The following is a 19,391-nucleotide window of genomic DNA, read 5'->3' on the forward strand; positions in this document are numbered from 1 at the left end:
CATGTTTTTCCTTTGTGCATGCAAGAAAACAACTCTTTGGGTGCCTTAACTAGATATTATTTATTTATTTGTTAATAAAAATCTGTAAAATACCATATGAATGCTACATATTACTATTAAAGTGAGACAGGAAGACCTTGAAGAAACAATGGAATACAGGTGATGGCAAAGGTGACAGTGCAATGAGACTGAGTACAGGATAAACTAGCACAAGAAGCAAATAAATAATAAGACTGAAGAGACCACACGTCATGAGAGAGAACAAGATAGTGGACAACAGAGAATAGGTGTGACTATGTGAAAGAAAAGTAGATTTTTTTTCAAAGAAATAAAAGGAGAAAAGGGGAGAGAATCATAAAAGGAATACAAAACAGTACACAGAACTGAGGAAAAACGGAAGGGAATGGAGAAGAACGTAAGTTAGACAATAGAATGAGAGAGATACACACATTATCTGGGGTTCATAAATTTTATTTAAGGTATGCCCCTTTATTATAAAATATTTCCCTGGGGACCTCCTACATATCAGTAATTATAGGACAAAAGGAGTGGATTCTGAGCACTTACATTACAATACTATTGCTTGCTACTCTCGATTCTAAAATAACTGAAAAAAAGAGAGAAAGTTATCTCAAAAATTTGCCAGAGTGGATGGGGGATTAGAAGCATCTAGCCCCCCCAAAACTTGTAAGGAAAATTGACTTTTGTGTGTGTGTGTTAACCACTATTTACTGCACACAGGACGAGCAGCTGCAGCAGAATGGGGTGGTGGCAATCTGAAAATGTGAGCGGATACAGAAAATCACCTCTGAAACCATCCTCAAAATCTGAAATCTTAAAGCCAGTCCAAATGATCCACCCCAAAATGCTACCTTTGGTTCTGCCAATACAGCTAAAAAAGCTGGCTATGATTTAAAAACAAACTAACAAACAAGTCTGCACAACGCAACGCAGAAGGCTCATAATGTAAGAAACAAAATGGTGTGCATCTAACAGTTCTGTATATGGATACCTCTTCACTTTCTTTACAAAAAGGGCTGTTGTATTTGATCGGTTTTGGTTAAAGCATTCTATGCTTATGCAAGAGGAGAACAAGGCTTTTGTGTTTTATCAGATTCCATTAAGATCAGTCAGTGTAAGGTTGCTCACTATACTCCACAACATCAAAGAAGTCCAGATGATGCTGGATCCGGATGTTTAGCGCAAAACAGTGTACACATTCTATGTCTCAATCTACATGTTCTGGAAACCTGTTTCTAAAATATTACTGAGCAATTCATCACTTGGCACTTTGCCAGTTCCTTGCAGTCACTAGTCAAAGCTTAGAATGGTCTTCACAATGACAAGGTTTTAACTCAATGTGACCTCATTTGTAAATTGTCTCCTGTAGCTGAACAGACATGAGATAAAAACAAAGGGAAAACTGTCAAATTAGGGGAAGATGCTGTTAATTGAAATGTTTTTCCTCCATTTCCGTCTATAAGTTGAGCTTAAATATTTTTACTTTGATAAATATGCATTTGGGCCCCATTCCACTAAAGAATTTTAATGGAAGAACTTGGTATTGCAGTTTTCTGCAGTAAGGCTACTGAAACCAATAGCAATACTTGTGCTTAAAATCATGTACATGTTTAGCACTACTCAGGTTTCTGTTGGTGATTTTCTGCTCAGAATGCCTCTACTCCATCTGTAAAAGATGAATTGCTGAATCTGTTTTGTCTATCTCTGAAGCCTTCTCCATCAGAGAACAAGGTACCAGTAAACAACAATAAAGGATAGAAAATAAAATATGTCCTCCAAACCAAATGATGACAGGCAGATCAGGCTTATGTGTAAATTATGTTATATGAGTAATGCAAATATGATTCCTACATTGGCAACTACTTAACAAAAACAAAAAAGAATGACATGAATTTTTCATTGATGCAATTAACGATGATGTACACAGTCTAAGTGCATTTTGAAGAGGCGAATCAGCCTATATGCATGTGTCATATATCAACTTATCACAAGAACAAGCCTGATAGAAAATGATAAGTAACTGAAGACGACTGCTAAAATATATAATGAATGAATGCATTTAATATAGGAGAAAATGAAAGATAGTTTATTATACTGATCAGATCAGTTTTGGAACTCTTGTCCCTAACACAGAGGAAGTATTGTAAAAATATTTCTACATACACCATTTAACCCTGTTTCCTATTAAAAGTATCATAAGAATGAAAGTACATACTGTAGTGATACAGGTTAGAGAGGAGTACTGGGTTCCTAGGTATTATGTCAAAAAATACAAACTCAATGCATTAAAGTGTTTTTACTTTTGGAGAAGTAATATTTATTATTTTTGACACCACAGAATCTCAATTTTCATTTTCTAAACAACAAATCAATAATTAACACAAACATTCTGTCTTCTCCCACTTCTCTATCTGTCATACAGTGAAGTCTTATACCACTAGCTACATTACTTTTGATAAAACATATCACAATTAAATTTATTAACATGTCATGTAAGGTATTATAAATAATTAAAACGATCTGAAACAAAGCTATACTTCACAACATCCTTAAATCTATGCAATATAAAGTTATGTATAATTTGGCTATATATAAATACAAGGCAACAACCACACTTTCACACAATGTTGAATTCACATATGTAGATTTAAATGAAAATAAATTTTAAAAAAGATAAATCACAAGAACATTTGTAATGCCATATTTTTTCCTATTTATTCACTCTCTCACTATTACTCAAAGGCTCTGATTCAGTAACCTTTAATTAGGTGAGAAATCCTCTCCTATACAAGTAGCCCAATGCATTTCAGTGAGATAAGAGACAGACAAATACAAATTTTGGACTAAATTCTGCCCTATTAGATCTACACTTAGAGGGTATCCATGACACAGATCTTCATACTTCTGCATGGACGGAGGAGTCTCGGCACCTCAGTAGCACCATGCCCCCAGCATTTTATAGAGGCCTCTTCACACAGCCCAGGAACAGTGCTGGGGAGGGTCAGAGATTGGGTGAGTCTGGGTTGGGGACAGGGGGGTCCATACACATTGTCACCCATCTAGCCCCATAGAAGATAGTGAAAAGAAAAAAAAAACCCCACCTGGGGCTGCCTTGTTTTTCCATACAACTCCCCTGAAGGAATAGTTCCTGGAACAGCCAATGGAAACTGGCAGTGCAGAAACTAGAGCTAATGTGCCCCAATGGGAAGATCTAAGTGGATCTTTGTGTGGACTTCCCCGGGGAGAATTAATTCTCCAGAATCCCTCACACAGATTTTACAAGAGAAATAGATTATCTTGGCCACGACTGTGGCTGAAAACAATCCTGCCTGTGAGGAATAAAACATGAGTGTAGGCTCTTAAGGATGAAATTTTGCAAGAATTTATTCTCAGATGTTCCATCCTTACAACTTTGCTGGGGGAAAAGCTATGGGTCTTACCCAAAAACCTGCTAGGTTCTCAGAGGTCTGCACAGAGGCTGGCCCCCGGTAGTGCCCTGCCTCTCCTCCTCCATGTACAGCTGTCCCCAGTGAGCAGATGTGTGGAATCGTTAGAAGAAGGGGCAATGTATTATACATACATACATACATACATACAAACAAACAAAGGATAACGGAGCCCAATGCTATATTACCTTTCTCACCTAATTTCTTTGGGGACGGAAAAAGGACGATGTATTTTGTTCTTCCTTCCCACCACTTTCACTATGGTCAGGCCACAAATTGCATGGAAAGCACCTCTTCAGGAAGAGAATGCACCATGATAGAAAGGGCCATCCCACTGTTCTGGGAGGAAGGTTAGATCCAAGCATGTTAGGGTCCCCTCTGTGCACAGATCTACAGGACAGGATCTGGCTTAATACTGAATAGTCCACATAAGTTTCCTAGTTTTTAGTTCCAATTAGTGAGTTTCTACCATTCTTGAAAATTCACATAATGAGTTTTGATTATATTCAGACAGCATTTCAAGAACCAAAGCCCACCTTCCTGTACTAGATCAAGGGCAATGGGGAAAGAAGGCCTTATACAAATATTTATGCAAATACTGTAGGCAATTGCAGCTGGTCTATAAGACTTTTCAGCACCTATCTACTTTACACAGGTTTTTTTATTATTATTTTTCCTCTTATATGTAATACCCTCTGAGAAATATAAACATTTTCTCCAATTATTTTGTCCTTTTGCATTTGGCCTTGATATTTTCCCCTACGGTTCGAATGCAACTGAAATTAGCAAACTTATTTGACAATAACTCTTTCAATTTCTATAATAATAATACCAAAATCTCTAATTTTACACCATCATTGGTTAATGTCAAAAGCATAACCCTACAAATAGTTTTTGTTAAATAATTGTGGCTGCACAGTTTAAAACACTGCTTTTCACCTCACAAAAATACTAGCTTGTTTCTTTGATCCGCCACAGATGGGTATATTTCAGCATAACTAGATATTAGGAAATTGAAAACATTCCTTAACAAATATAGCTTTATAACTGTTCTATCTCAAAAGCTTGATACTTTCCCCTTAATTATAGTTTTCACCAGCCAAGAAATACTGTCTATTATGTTACTGGTTAAACTTTTTCCATCATTATGGCCCCAACTCAGCACTTCAGCACATGTTTAGTTTTAAGCAGGTTGTTAAGGCCCATTAAATTCAATAGGAGTTCAGCACATATTCAAGTGCTTTGCTAAATTGGGGCATATGTACAGTAGTTCGCTCATCTTACAAAAGACATTTTAATATTTCATATCTAAAATGTTAAATATGTTCCCAAAAGAGAAGTATAAGGGAGAAAATAGGCCACGTTCTGACCCTATGCAAACTGTACCACACATTTGCTCCTTGTGTGTAACTGGTGTAGAACTCAAATGGTACTAATAAAAAAAGAAAAACAGGGTGAATATTGCACATAAGCAAAAGAGGTACACCAAATAAATGTTGGGATTTACCTTAACCAAGAACAGTCAGACAAATGTGTGCCCAATAGTATAACAATAGTATACAATGCAGCCTTTGGAAGGGAAGAACCTTGGGAATTCTAAAGAGATTTCAATACAAAAAAAAGATGAAATCACAGCAGTGGAAGATTATCTCCTGGGATAATAGGTTTTGTTGCAATTTGTATAAACACTATTTCCTTGAATGTAGCAGTAGTTATATCAGCAGCTTACTCTATGAACATACATGTATATCCTGTAACACACTATGTACAAATATGCAACGATCACAGTAATTAATCAGTGCATAACTATTAAAAAAATCATCTCAATTTCCTCCCCATAGTACGTTGTAGAGAAACTACAATATTTAAATTTGTTTACGAGTTGTAGTTATTAGTGGTGAAGACAGTAAACTAATCAATAACATTAACTTTAAAGCATTTACCTGTGTGTAAGTCTCCGATGACTAATACAAACAGCAGTCTGTTGGTCTTGAGCAATGCATACCTTATGGCGACTACATTTCATCTTTAGGCATGGATCTTTAGCAGGGTCTAAAGCTAAAAACAATTGTAGAAAAATATTTTAACCTTCCTTTAGTAAATACTCTGCAGTAAATTATTTATTTAACATGTTTGCTTGTTCAGCACCTGGTACAATGGAGCCTTCATTCTCAACTGGGACTCCTAGATGCTACCATCATATAAATAAAAAATAATAATAAACCAAATCAATGTTCTATCTATTTAAATAGAATCATTCTTTGTTAACTCACTTTCCTACTTGTTCTCATTTATTTTAAAATACTTGCCATTATAATTCAGTTAATTGTATCAAGTCACAACTCTATTTCAACATTTTCAATAGCAGAACAAAGCAAAACACAGCACAATCAATGATGTACAAACTTGGGCTACGCACATCTTTCAACTTTCACTTAAAGAGAAAAGCAGATTCTCAGGAAATTTTTTAAAAAGTGTGTAAAATATGCTTAATTTCACAAAATATTTTTTAAAATCCTAAATAACCTCTCCTTCTTCCTATCTTACCAGCACATTTAAATTCATATGGTATTTAGACCTATGAAGGCTTATAGACGCCAGTACTGTGCTAAGTGCTAAGTAGACTTTTAAAACAAGTAGCCGCACGCAAAAAGACAGCAGGAAAAAATCACATCAGAAGGTATTTCTGAAGGAATATCATAGGACACCCCACTAGCCCACCAAAAGAGAATTATTAAACGGTGAGGTAGACCTGAATATAATTCAGAGAAATGTGAAGGCTCAGGCCTTACCTTCTCTTTTCTACTGTGCAGAGTAGGGTGAGTGGTACTCCTGAGGGCATTTTGCACCAAAAAATTAAAAATTCTGCACACAATATTTTAAAATTCAGCAAATTTTGTTTGTCAAATGTGGAGACTCCAGCATGGCACTGGGGAGCACAGACCACTGGCTGCACAGAGGTGGAGATCACTGTGCAGCTTCCCCCAGGAAAAGGACACAGCGGTGAGCCCTGACACAGCACAAGGACTGGGCCTGCCCCAGAAACCCCCCAGAACCCTACCCCTCTGTGCCAGGTGCACCAGGTGTGGGCAGGCAGGCAGGCTCAAGAACATAGGATCCAAGTGTGGAGGGCTTAATGTGGGAGGGATCCAGGTGTGGGTTGAGAAGATTCTGTGTGGGGCAATCTGCGTGTGGGTGGCTCAGTAAGGGATCCCGGTGTGTGTGTGTGGGGGGCGGGATTTGAATGCACAGGGGCTTGTTGGGGACCGGATGCAATGGTAATGGGACTCCGTGGGGGAGGGGGGGACGGGGGATGTCAAAGTGAAGGTGGTTGGGGCTCAGCAGGGAGGGGTTTGGATGTGGGGAGCTCAGTGGGAGGTCCAGATACTGGGGGAATGGGGCTCAGTGGGGTGGGGATCCAGATGCAGCTGGTTGGCATTCGGGAAGATGGGGATCTGGGTGGTTTGTCTGGGTGATCCAGGTGCAGGGGGAGAGGGACTCATAATCGGGGGGTTCTGAGTGTGTGTCGGGGTGAGTCTCAGCAGGAGGGTCTGGGTACAAGGGGGTCTGAATGCACGGAGGTTGGGTGAATAGGGGAGTAGCTCACTGTACAGGGTTTCCCTCCCCCTGCAGCCGAGGAGTGATGGGTGTAGGAAGCGAGGTGGGGGGAAAGACGGGGAATTTGCAGAGCTTCCTGCCGCTACGGGAGACATCTGGGGGTGGGTCCGACTCGGCCCCAGATGCCGTGCAAGGGAAGAGGAAGTCCTGGCCTCCCCAGCTCAGCTAGAACTAGTAGCTGAGCCTGGCGCAGGGAAGGAGCCACCAACTGGGTCTTCTCAGTCCTGCCCCACAGTGATTTCATAGAATCATAGACTTTAAGGTCAGAAAGGACCATTATGATAGTCTAGTCTGACCTCCTGCACAACGAAGGCCACAGAATCTCACCCACCCACTCCTGTAAGAAACCCCTAACCTATGTCTGAGCTATTGAAGTCCCCAAATCGTGGTTTGAAGACTTCAAGGTGCAGAGAATCCTCCAGCAAGTGACCCATGCCCCACGCTGCAGAGGAAGGTGAAAAACCCCCAGGGCCTCTGGCAATCTGCCCTGGAGTAAAATTCCTTCCCAACCCCAATATGGCGATCAGCTAAACCCTGAGCATGTGGGCAAGACTCACCAGCCAGCACCCAGGAAAGAATTCTCTGTAGTAACTCTCATCCCACCCCATCTAACATTCCATCAGGGGCCATTGGGCATATTTACCGCTAGTAATCAAAGATCAATTAATTGCCAAAATTAGGCTATCCCATCATACCATCCCCTCCATAAACTTATCAAGCTTAGTCTTGAAGCCAGATAGGTCTTCTGCCCCCACTGCTCCCCTTGGAAGGCTGTTCCAGAACTTCACTCTTCTGATGGTTAGAAACGTTCGTCTAATTACAAGTCTAAACTTCCTGATGGCCAGTTTATATCTATTTGTTCTTGTGTCCACATTGGTACTGAGCTTAAATAATTCCTCTCCCTTCCTGGTATTTATCCCTCTGATATATTTATAGCGAGCAATCATATCTCCCCTCAGCCTTCTTTTGGTTAGGCTAAACAAGCCAAGCTCCTCGAGTCTCCTTTCATAAGACAGGTTTTCCATTCCTCGGATCATCCTAGTAGCCCTTCTCCGTACCTGTTCCAGTTTGAATTCATCCTTCTTAAACATGGGAGACCAGAACTGCACACAGTATTTCAGATGAGATCTCACCAGTGCCTTGTATAATGGTACTAGCACCTCCTTATCTCTACTGGAAATACCTCGCCTGATGCATCCCAAGACCGCATTAGCTTTTTTCACAGCCATATCACATTGGTGGCTCATAGTCATCCTGTGATCAACCAATACTCCGATGTCCTTCTTCTCCTCTGTTACTGCCAACTGATGTGTCCCCAGTTTATAACAAAAATTCTTGTTATTAATCCCTAAACCTCTCTGCCAGCTGCCCCCCAAAACATGCTGCCAGGAAGTGTGTCATGACTACTCTTGTGGCTTCCCTTTGCTTCCCTGTCAGAAAGTCATTTTTCTGCAGGAAAACAAAATAAGTCTATGGGGGACATACATTCTGTGTATATGCAGTGGCGTAGAATTCCCCCAGGAGTAGAGTGGGAATGTTAGCTGCTTTTCTGGAACCTAGCTCACACATGGCTTGCTATTTTGTTAGCAGTGCAAAAGTGGCAATTCAGTTCTATTGACTGTAATGTCACTACAGTACTAACTTTGCATCAAATGAGGAACTGGCCCCTCAAGTTTAAATATTTATAAAGACAAACAAAAAAAAAGGAATTCTCAGTGTTGATGCTCCTTAAGGTGATTGATCTGTTACAGTTAAATAATGGAAGAATGAACAGTTTAATGCACCCTTCATTTTTGTATCTTTATTGTATCTTTTAATAAGATATTTTGATTTTAATATACATACAGCAACATATAAAAATGACATATCAAGACAACTACATTAATATCTATGTCTTATTTTAAATCAAGCGTTCTTCAGATACTGGGGAACAAACACAAAAAATGGATCAGAAAATGTTCATGAAGCTTTATTTCGATGATGCTTATCATCATAGCATCCAGGCACATATTCAATGTGGAAGAAATCATTGTCCAATCAAATTCTCCGAACTGAAGGGCCATGTAGAAATACAGTGAGAATAATGTATACAATTTGGATATAAATAAAACACAGAAGAATAAAAATGATTTGGAGAAAAAGTTGTAAAAAGCATTAAAATAAAACAGTGACACAAAAATAAATGTTAAAATTGATTTACTTGAATTAGTTCACATGTAGCTACTATTACGCAGAATCATCAACTGATTTTCCAACAACTTTGAGACAGCATTCATTGCAAACCAGTTAAGACAGACAAAATGAAAATTACTAAAGACTCAATGTCTGCTTGAAGTGGGTACCTTGAAGAAAAGGGAAGCCATCAGAAGAAGAGGGAAATCAAACCACAACTGCAGAGAAAGAGAGAGATGGCAGAGAATGCAAGTAGGATGTGAGGAGACATCTGAGCATAATCACATGGTATGAACAGCAGAGAGGTGAGAATACTGAGCTATGTAGCTGTGAGGTAAACAAGCTTTGACAGTGAAGGGAGGATGCTGAGCAATAGAAAAAAAGAATAAGGCCTCGGGGTGGAGGAAGATGTTGCAAAATTAAACTAGGTTAAGGAAAACAAATGGAAAATTTATCTTCTGTATATGTTTAAGTGATCGTCCAAGCCATAAAGAAATTGTGATATAAATATTTGGCTTGTATTCGAAGTGTCTGGGCAAACAATGCCCACTATAGGTGGAGTTCATTGTATTTGCAGACACTGTTTTACATCATTACTTGCTCTAGGTCAGACAGCACTTTGTGCTTGCCCAAACGTCCCACAGTACTTCTCAGTCCATCACCTTGCCACCCAAAAATACATTTAGAACCACACAGGGATTTCAAGCACCTAAATACAAAATTTGGATACTCAAAATCCCTGCTGCCTAACCCAGTAGGTGCCTTTTTATAAATAATCATTTATTGGGTCAGAGACAGAGAGAGAAAAAAGAATGAGAGAGAAAGTGTATGAATAATTATATACCTTAGTAGTTAGCACACTCTCCTAGGAGACCCAGGGTCCAGTCCCTGTTTCAATCAATATTTAAGAATTTCATACAAAGTGGAAAAGCTTCAACAGGAGAGACAGAGACCCACACCAGAATACCCTATGTCTCTGTCGTTAGGGCATTCACATGGGAGGTGGGAGACTTGATTTCAAGTACCTGCTTCAAAACAAGTGTGTGTAGGGTGGGAGAGGATGTTGAACTTGGGTGTCCCACATCCCAGGTGAGTGCTCTGACTACCCAACTATAGGGTACCAGAGGAGCATAGGATGCACAACCACTGGCTTGGGTTTTTGCAAGAAAAGCACCTGGACCAGGTGAGAGCTAATTCCAGAAGATGGCTCATAGCTGTGAATCCAAATTGAAGATAGAATCCTCAAAGGGAATGTGGCCCTACTAGGCAGAAGAAGAACTAAAGTTAGGCATTGCAACATTGCGCTTAAATTCCCTTTGTGGATTTAGTTCTTAAAATATTAATTCGCGTTCCAACCACCCACAACTGCCTTTACTTAGGGATACACTGATGCCACTTCCAAACGAATCAAGATGTCTTTACTTAGCTTTGAATTAAAAAAAAACTTCAACATATGTGGAAACACAGCAAAGCCACATGTAAGAAGCTTAACAAAGAAAGAAGTGATGGTAAATGATCATTCTGGAACTTTCATCCCTCATAGATTTTTGGCATCCATGTTTTCCCACTTGTAAGGCCTACTGAAACAACGTATGAAGGTACTTTAATTACAGATGTATTGCACCACAATCTAGAATGAAGTTTACACTCTAAACTATGATGGAGAGTGTAACAAATCAATAGATAAAGGTGGTTATATGTCTGTCCTCAAGGAAGCCGAACAAACAAAGCATTAAAGAATACAAGAAATTGGTTCAGCCCAGCTACAAAAAAGCCTCCCAGTTGGATTCCTATTATTGTCTATGCATTCCACATAGCTGGAAATGATTTGGCATAATTTATTGATTCAGGATAACTTGCAGGTTTAGTGATAATGAAGAAGAAATTCATGCTCTGGCCAGGTTCTGTTGCTGTGTGAGTAATACAATACTCAAACATAGTGGTTCTTTTAGCAATTGCTACTTACTTATTATAATCCCCAAATGTAGACATTTAAATCTCAAAATGCAGCTTACAGTGCAGATATACCAAAATATGTCATACTTCAGAAGGAACTATATCACAGGGACCTAGCCCCTTGCAAACCAAATTTATCCTCTTTTAAACTGACTTTTCTTTCTATTGCAAGTTGAACAACAAGTAAAAATTGCTGCTTGATTTACCATCAAGATGATGAACAGAAAGGCAAATTTTGATAATCACATTTCTTTATAGAGCAACATATTATTGCACTATTCATCTCCAAACTAAAGATTCTACCGTGAAAAATAACCTTCAAATAGAACTTATCAGTGGTAGCCCAAAATCATCTTTGTGACTTAAAAGTAAAATTTACCTCCAATTTAAGCCAATTAATCCAGCTGTTTTAGAATTTCCAGAACACACACTATTTGAATGGTTCTGGGGATGACGACTCCCACTCTGAAGTAGGACCATAAAGGAATGCCTAGTGCAGTTTTAGATTTAAAAAGAACACCTAATTTCTACCTACTAGGCTCTCTTGGAGACCTTGCTACTGGCCTTTAGGTAAAGGAGCCAGCTAAAATGATGAGGCATGGAGCTAGAATAAGATTGGAGTGGGAGGATTAATAAGAACTTGTGGGGGGGGAAACAGTTTTGGGTTTAAAGGATGGGAGAAATTTTGCCTGAACCGGTTACCTGTATCCACATTTAAACTAGAAAATCTATGAGTGAGCAGCGCTAAAAAGTGTTATACCAATAGAATAAAAATATTGTATTCAGCACACACATGCAGTACAAGATAGGCATTTCTATTGCAAGAACAGCACTTGAAAAACCTACTTCCCAGTGGGTAAGTGAAGTCATTGGGACCAGCAAGCAAAGTAGCGGGAGCTGTTAACACCTTCCCCTGCCTGGAAGCATTGTTGGCCAGAGACTATTGTTTCTTTGAGGTTTTGTCTAGATTAGGAAAAGACATGGAGATTAGGTTGGGGTTAGCGAACACACAGTAGCTAAACCTGACCTATCTTGATCTCTTTTCCTAATTGAAAAAGAAGCCTGAGACCAGGAATGGAGGAAGTAAGGGAGCAAAGCAATTCAGGAACAAATGTTGAAGTGGAAGGGGTGGGACAGAGGGAGTGAGAAGGGAGCCTCTGAGTAGATGACTGCATATCGAGGAATATGAACGAGACAGAATGAGATAGATCAAGAAAGGGGACTTAGGCTCAGCACTGCAACACCTAGCTTTAGGTGCCCTGCCACGCACTAGAATCTCCAGCCCTGAGTTAGGTACTCAGGCTCCCTATACAATGCATGGGGAGAATGAAGCTCCTACGAATGTGATCCACAGAAAGCAGCAAGCTGAGGAAGGAGCTGCCTAAGCTAGCCAATAAGAAACACCCACCTCTCAAAGAGAAGTAGGCACCAAACTCTGGCCTATCTTCACTTGGGACTCTCAGCCATGGACTGTCTCCTGGAGGTAGGTGCCCATGCCAGGTCAGGCTTTTCTCCCCAGGTATGTCATTGTGATGGTGGTGGTCATATACTCAGAAGAGTGGTTAGAGATGTGGGAGACCTGGGTTCAAAATCCTTTCTCTGCCTGATTCGAGGCAGTTTGAACCCAGGTCTTCCACCTCACAGGTGAGTGCCCTAGACAGGGCCCTACCCCAAAATATCTTACAGTTCAGCAGTTGGAAACCTGGTTTCTACTTTTTACTCTGAATCAGACAAATTGGGGATTTGAACCTAGGTCTCCCATATCCTGGATAAGTGCGCTAACCACTTGGTTGTCAGGTATAAGAGGGTAGCCCGATCAGATAGGTGTACTCTTAGGCAGACATTTACACTCAGCTTTTGGAATGTGGGAATCATATGCAAATAGGGGAGCTAGAGCCCCCTTCCTGCTACAAATTCTCAACTGGGAACTCCCTAAATGAGTTTGGCTGCCATGTGTGCGTGTGCATGTGTGGGAGAGACATAGAAAAAGAAATAACATTGAGGAATCACTGTTCAAATGTCATATTTCTCTTAAGAGTAGAATGATCCTCAAATATTTTGATTCAATGCATCACTTTTCTCCTTTCTCCCACATTTTCAAATGTGAATGTGCTGTCAAACTCCTGGGTCTATTCTCCCGCACAAGAGAGCAGTGGGAGTCATTTACCATTTCACTCAAGACAGTTTGTACCTCATCCCTACCATATACACAGTCCTAGAAAACATGAAATTGTCATGTCTAGTATATGAAATATTTCCCTTGTGTCAGACTGTTCAGAGCATATTCAATTTTGTATTAACCTACTTAAGGCAAGTAGGATTTACTTTCAACAACATTATTAAGTTAATTATAATAAAAATACAGTACTAATATGATGCGAGTATATTTACTGTACTATCAATATGATTTTATAAATTTTTGTGTTTCATATATATTCTCCAATTTCCTGATATCACTTCAAGGGCTATGACAAAAGTGATTCCAACTTTAGACAAACCTTTCATTTTTGCTTTTGACACTAATAAAGAGAGTGCTGGCAGCAGTACCTATTAAGGATGCCCAATATTTCCCATTATAAGACCCTATTTAAAGTTTCATATAAAACTTTGACAAACTTTAACCACTTGGTCTGAAAATTTCTATGCCCAGTATCTGCCACAGGGTGGACTTTTTTAGAATGTTTTGGCCAAAAGACATTATCAACAATGAGGCTAGGGTGGGAAATATATTTTGAAATATGCTTGGAATGATAAAAAAGTTCTGGCAATCTTAATTGAGACACTCAATCACACCGTGCTTTAGTGTAGGGACTCACTATTTGGCAAGGGGTGGCATTTTTTGTGCCTTTTGTCACCCCCATGAACATACAGTAAAGTTATAAGTCTCTGAAAAATCTCAGTTTGCACATGCTCACTAGAGACTTAAGAGTTTAGCAGATAGAATCTTTGGAGATTCTAACTTTAGTGAGCATGCTCCACTCCCTCACAGCTCCTAAATTTGACTGGACTGTATATGTGCCATTCCCACAGAGTGACTGAACGTGCTCCCGCCCAAAAATTCAGGGGTGAGGCTGGACTTTCCCTGTAACTGCAGATCCTGGCTGCTCTGGGCCAGGGTGGGACCGAGTGCAGGGAGACCATCTCTCCTGTGCTCTCAATGACTCTCCCTGCTAACACCCAGACAGCATGCAGAAGGAAGCCACTTGACTCAAATGCAGAGGCGACAAGAGCCATACTGGGGGGAATGGAAGTTAGTAGATCGGGACAAGCAGTCTGGCAAGAATGGGACTGGAGGTGGCAAAGAGAGAGGAACTGAGAGACGGTGAGGGAGGCTGGGAAGGGCGAGCAAGGAAACTCAGACTCGGAGAAATTGGAACTGTTAACTGAAGGGGTGGAGGTGGGGAAGCTTCAGCTTGGGTTAGAAGACTAGGAGTTGGTGAGAGAAATATGGGGGAGGGAACACAAATCATATGAGGAGCTGTGTGGAGAGCATGCGTGCGGGGAACACTGGACAAGAGGACTGGAAAACAAGAGGGAAAAGACAGTGGCAATGGGGGTGGATGGGAGACAGATCTAAAAAGGAGCTGTCTAGACAAAGACACTGGGACAAGTAGTCAGGGAAGGGTGTGATTGAGACAAGGAACTGAGGAAGGGGGAGTCTAGGACTAGCTCAATAAGGATACTCAGATGAAAAGCCCAAAGAGTGGAGACTAGGCCAGAGTAGGCAAAGAGAATACAACTGGGACAAAGAAGACAGGGCAGGTTATCGGGATTGGACAGAAGATGCAAACCTTGATGGGAGATCAGGCAGAAATGTGTCTGACTACTAGACAGCACTCCCTTCCACAGCCTGAATGGAACCCAGAATTCCTGAGACAAATCATTCCTCTGATGTCAGCAAATATTTGTGAAACCCATTGACGCAGTGTGTCCCCCCTCCCCTTTTAGTACTGGTCCACACACAGGATGGCACCCCACTACTATATCATCCACTTAACTCAAGTGGCAGAAGTCTGCATGATGGCTCTAAAGGTTCCAAACTTGCTGATGATCCATGTAAGTGTCAATTTCTATTTTTTCAAGCTTCCTTTTTAAAAAAGCCTTGGAAATTACACAAACTAAAAACTACAGTAAAAGAACATTATTAAGGTTGCAAAGTCAAGTGCTCATAAGTTAGGAAATGCCAAAACTATGGTTGCCTGTGCAACCTTCTTTGGCTGTCTTGTGCATATGCATTATGATAGAGTCTTTAATTACACATTCATTTTTCCATTTCTCTAATTTTTTTTGCTTAGTAAACAATGTTTGTATACAAGTTTACTAAAAGCAAGTTCATGTTCTTCCTGTTTGCGTACACATTCAAAAGTAAACTTTAAATTACAGTATGAGCAGCTTTGTATGTTTGAACTGCCAGGTGTTGTTAATATAAGGCCGAGTAAGCGAGCAGCATGGAAACAAGAACCAGTGTCTGATAGTTAATTAGAGATTTGACAGCCAATTTTGTGGTACTAAATATGATTAAATATAGCTTCAAGTCATTGAAATGACTTTCTTATTCTGAACCTTTCTTAACAACACATTCAACTGTACGAAGCTTATGCAACCCACTATAAACAAAAGTAAAAACAAGTGATAGAATCCATAATATAACAACTCTGCAATGCAGACCTAAAAAAAAACCTGTTTATGTAATTAAACATTAATATATCTAAATATCAATAGACAGACTCTAGCTGCTTTGTATTTCTACAGCCCTGACAAATATCCATAAATCTGCCTCAATAGGCTATGTCACAGGTTTATGGTTTTGCTATGGTTTGATTTAAGCCTTTGTCAAAAAGACTGAGTATTGGATAGGCACTTCTTAAAACTTGCCATATAAACTGAAATAAATAAATATCATTAATACTGCTTCCAGATAGTCACTAAGTTTCTAAGACAACTATTATTTCCTTTGTGGTTTTCACACCTTCAAAATGTATGAGGAAATAGACGTCATTGTCAGGATAAAATTAAAGTTTTGTTATTTGTACACAAAACAGAGAACACCATTTGGTATGCATTGCTGGGAATATTTCTTCCTATTTCTAAGTTTGTAGAACTGTACCAAGTTGTTGTCATATTATGAATAAAACCTTCCACTGCACTTGAAATGTATTTAAACTGCTAATTTAATACAAATAAATCTTAATGCAATGTTAAATGGGAAATTTTAAATCACAAAATCAGGAAATTGTTTCATTTTCAGAGGGCAAAATCTATGGACACTCCATGTGCTTAGCTAAAGTACAGAAACAACTTAAAAGCTTCAAATAGGCTATGGAGGGCTGCAGTAGGGAGTCTCTGAAGGGCCTCAGATTAAAACAAGTAAGGAAGGAGTTATGTTGAAAATACTAATTCACCAAAAATTTTGATTATGAAAATAAGTTGGATTGAACCACCTTCTCATACTAGATAAATATTCACTCCAGGCATGACATACACAAGGTCCCAATAGTTTTTAACATATAAAAACAGTTTGTAAAAGTGAACTTTAGTAGATTCTGGTTTATAAACAAATAAGTTATGAATTTATTTGGCCAACACACTGTGAAAGTATTGAGATTTCTTGCACGTTTTACAATCACTAAATCACTCAACCCCTAAATTACTTTGCAGTAAAATAAGAAGTTGGAAACCAACTTCATTCCATCTTAATGTTTTTGAAATTCTGGACCTTTGATGCTATATGAAGCCATTCTAACAGGAAAAAAATTGCAAACACATTTTTGAACTGAACTGAGGGGGTTCACACAGCTCTAACTGCAACAAGATGTTGCATTCTGAGGTAAATACAGTGCTTCCTTACCTGATAATTTTAACTATGATAAGGGGAAACCAGTACAGCCAATAAAGTTTTTTTTTCTTTTTTTCTGATTGATCTATCAAACAGGTGGTGCTGGCCAATGCAGAAGCAGCTTCTCCCTCCCCACCCCGCAACCGAGAACATACTCTTCATGTTGTTTCTTCTGCTGGTTTCCACCTGTGATTTTCCCAAACTGAAAATCAAGAGGTTAGCCTAATTTGACCCACCTAGCCGCTGATTCCTTTAGCCTAAGACGCTAATGGTCTATTTTGCGGGAGCATCTGTACTTGTTTTGCCACATCATGTGAAAATGCTAGAAGGTAAGAGTGTTTATTTCTCTATTATGTGACTCTTCCAGCAACAGATCACAAGTCTGACTAGCAGTAACATCAAGCTAGCAGGAAAAAAGAGCAGAAGTAAATGGCAGAATTTGGAGAAAGACTGAAGGACTAAGAGTTGAGAACAAAGAAAGATTATTCAAATAAAATCATTCTACATGTTTTAAGACAATCAACTCTTTGGGACAAAGACTGTCTTCATTTTAAATCTCTATATAGTGCTATATATATTTTCTGCACTTAATAAATAAGAATTAGTCTTGATCATCATTGCTGAACTGTCCTAAACAACTGCTGCTCAAATACTGTACCAGTTGATAAAGATACACTGGGGTAGTGAAGCTTGAATAAGTTCCAGATGGCCATTCTGCAAAACTCCTCAACAGAGGCTTCAACTGTTCTATGGAAGGAGACTTTCTGAGCAGAAGCAATCAGCAACCATGTAAGAATATTGACTATACAATTGAATCCAGACTTGAGGAGAGAAAATGAAAAATGGGCCTTCCCATTCCCTATCTAAGAGCATTCAACAAAGATGACAATGTAATTTCCATTTCCGAGTCCATGGGTCTATGCAATTACACCTTGAGAACCCCATTCAGATTTAGAGTGCTAGGAATATTTTTTTCTGCTGAGGTTAGGCACAGAAGTTAAAATGAAAGGAAAAGACTGACTCTGGAAACCAGAGAAGATACTGGGCATTAACTTTTGTTTATGGACATCTACAGGGAGTACCAGACCAGAGATGTCTGCTAGTTTACTGACTGTTATGGCTGATCAGATGGAACCAGAAAGAGACTGTTTCAGGACAGGAACAGCAAAAAGATGGAACTGAAGTTCCAAAGGCATTAAAAAGAGAATTAGAGACTCAAAAGAGCAACCACGGATCTAGCCAAGTACGTAATTATGGGATGAAGCATTGAACTGTAAGGTAACCTGTGAGGAAAATAAGGTTGTCCAAATCCTCCTATAAAATCTCTAGATTTGCAGGGGACAGCCTTCCATTGTTCAGAGGTTGCAAGAGTTGCATGAGGAACAGAAGGTTAGTCAAGTTCTGAAATTAACAAGCTACTTGACTCTAAGTTGAAGCAGAATGTTGAAAACACTGTGCCAAAACTATGTTCCTGAGACCAATCACAAGCCAAATGTTTTAAATTAAAAATTAAAGGGTTGGTGTGGATCATGGGATCCTGGTACAGGAGGTCTGCTCGGACTGGGAATGAAATTAGAGGGCAACTGGGTAGGTAAGGTAAATCTGCAAAACATGACCTTCTTGACCAGGCTGGGTCTATTATGCTCAACTGTTTTCTTCTGTTCTACTTTCCTACAGGCCTTCCAGATGAGAGAAACAGCAGAAAAGGTAAGGGCTCGTTCACATCCAGCTGATTGGCAGTGCATGCATAACACTTATGAATATCAGTACCTGTTACAGAATCAACCAATCTGATTGGATCCACCCCACTCTTTGAAAAAAAGCAAAGAAATACGGAGGAAAGAAAGATGTGTCAGTTCCCTATGGAAAGATCATTTTCTGAGATGAAACTTTGTCCTGTTCAGCCAGGTGATTTAGGGCATGAATGGCGCTGGTGGACTTCAGTTTCTTCTGCGTCCATTAGCACAGACATATCTCACCTCTTGGAATTCTGTCAGTTTAGACATTAAATCATCATCACATTACCCAATGTACTATACAGTCCTTTAGAGCTAACAGAGCTAGCTGCACAGCTCTGAGTTCTAGAATGTTGCTGGATTGCCTCATCTCCTAAAGAGACCATTTTCCTTGTACTGAATTGTACTTGTATTTACAGGTTTGCTCCTATCCCCAGAAAGGGGAAAAGGCAGGAGAATTCTAGAATGCACCTGAATCAAAAGGGAGAACCGTGATTAAAAACTAGAAATATTTTGAGGGACTCATCTATATGGCTCTGCTGGAAAAATGATGGAATTTTGTGATTCTCTGAGAAGACAGAAAACTCTTCTGCAGATGACTCTTTC

General features: G+C 39.6%; 1 protein-coding gene across 2 annotated transcripts in view; it reads right to left on the bottom strand.

Moving 5' to 3' along the window:
* The window catches only part of SPOCK3 (SPARC (osteonectin), cwcv and kazal like domains proteoglycan 3), a 403,820-nt gene that overhangs the window by 181,435 nt on the left and 202,994 nt on the right, over positions 1 to 19,391 (bottom strand). For both annotated transcript variants that reach the window (XM_026647880.2, XM_026647878.2), the window contains exon 4: positions 5,411 to 5,525. In XM_026647880.2, coding sequence (XP_026503665.1) covers positions 5,411 to 5,525 — 115 coding nt within the window. The remainder of the gene's footprint in view (positions 1 to 5,410; positions 5,526 to 19,391) is intronic.

The sequence above is a fragment of the Terrapene carolina genome, unplaced genomic scaffold, assembly GCF_002925995.2.
Source record: "Terrapene carolina triunguis isolate 2854851 unplaced genomic scaffold, T_m_triunguis-2.0 Scaffold66, whole genome shotgun sequence".
Lineage (NCBI taxonomy): Eukaryota > Metazoa > Chordata > Testudines > Emydidae > Terrapene > Terrapene triunguis.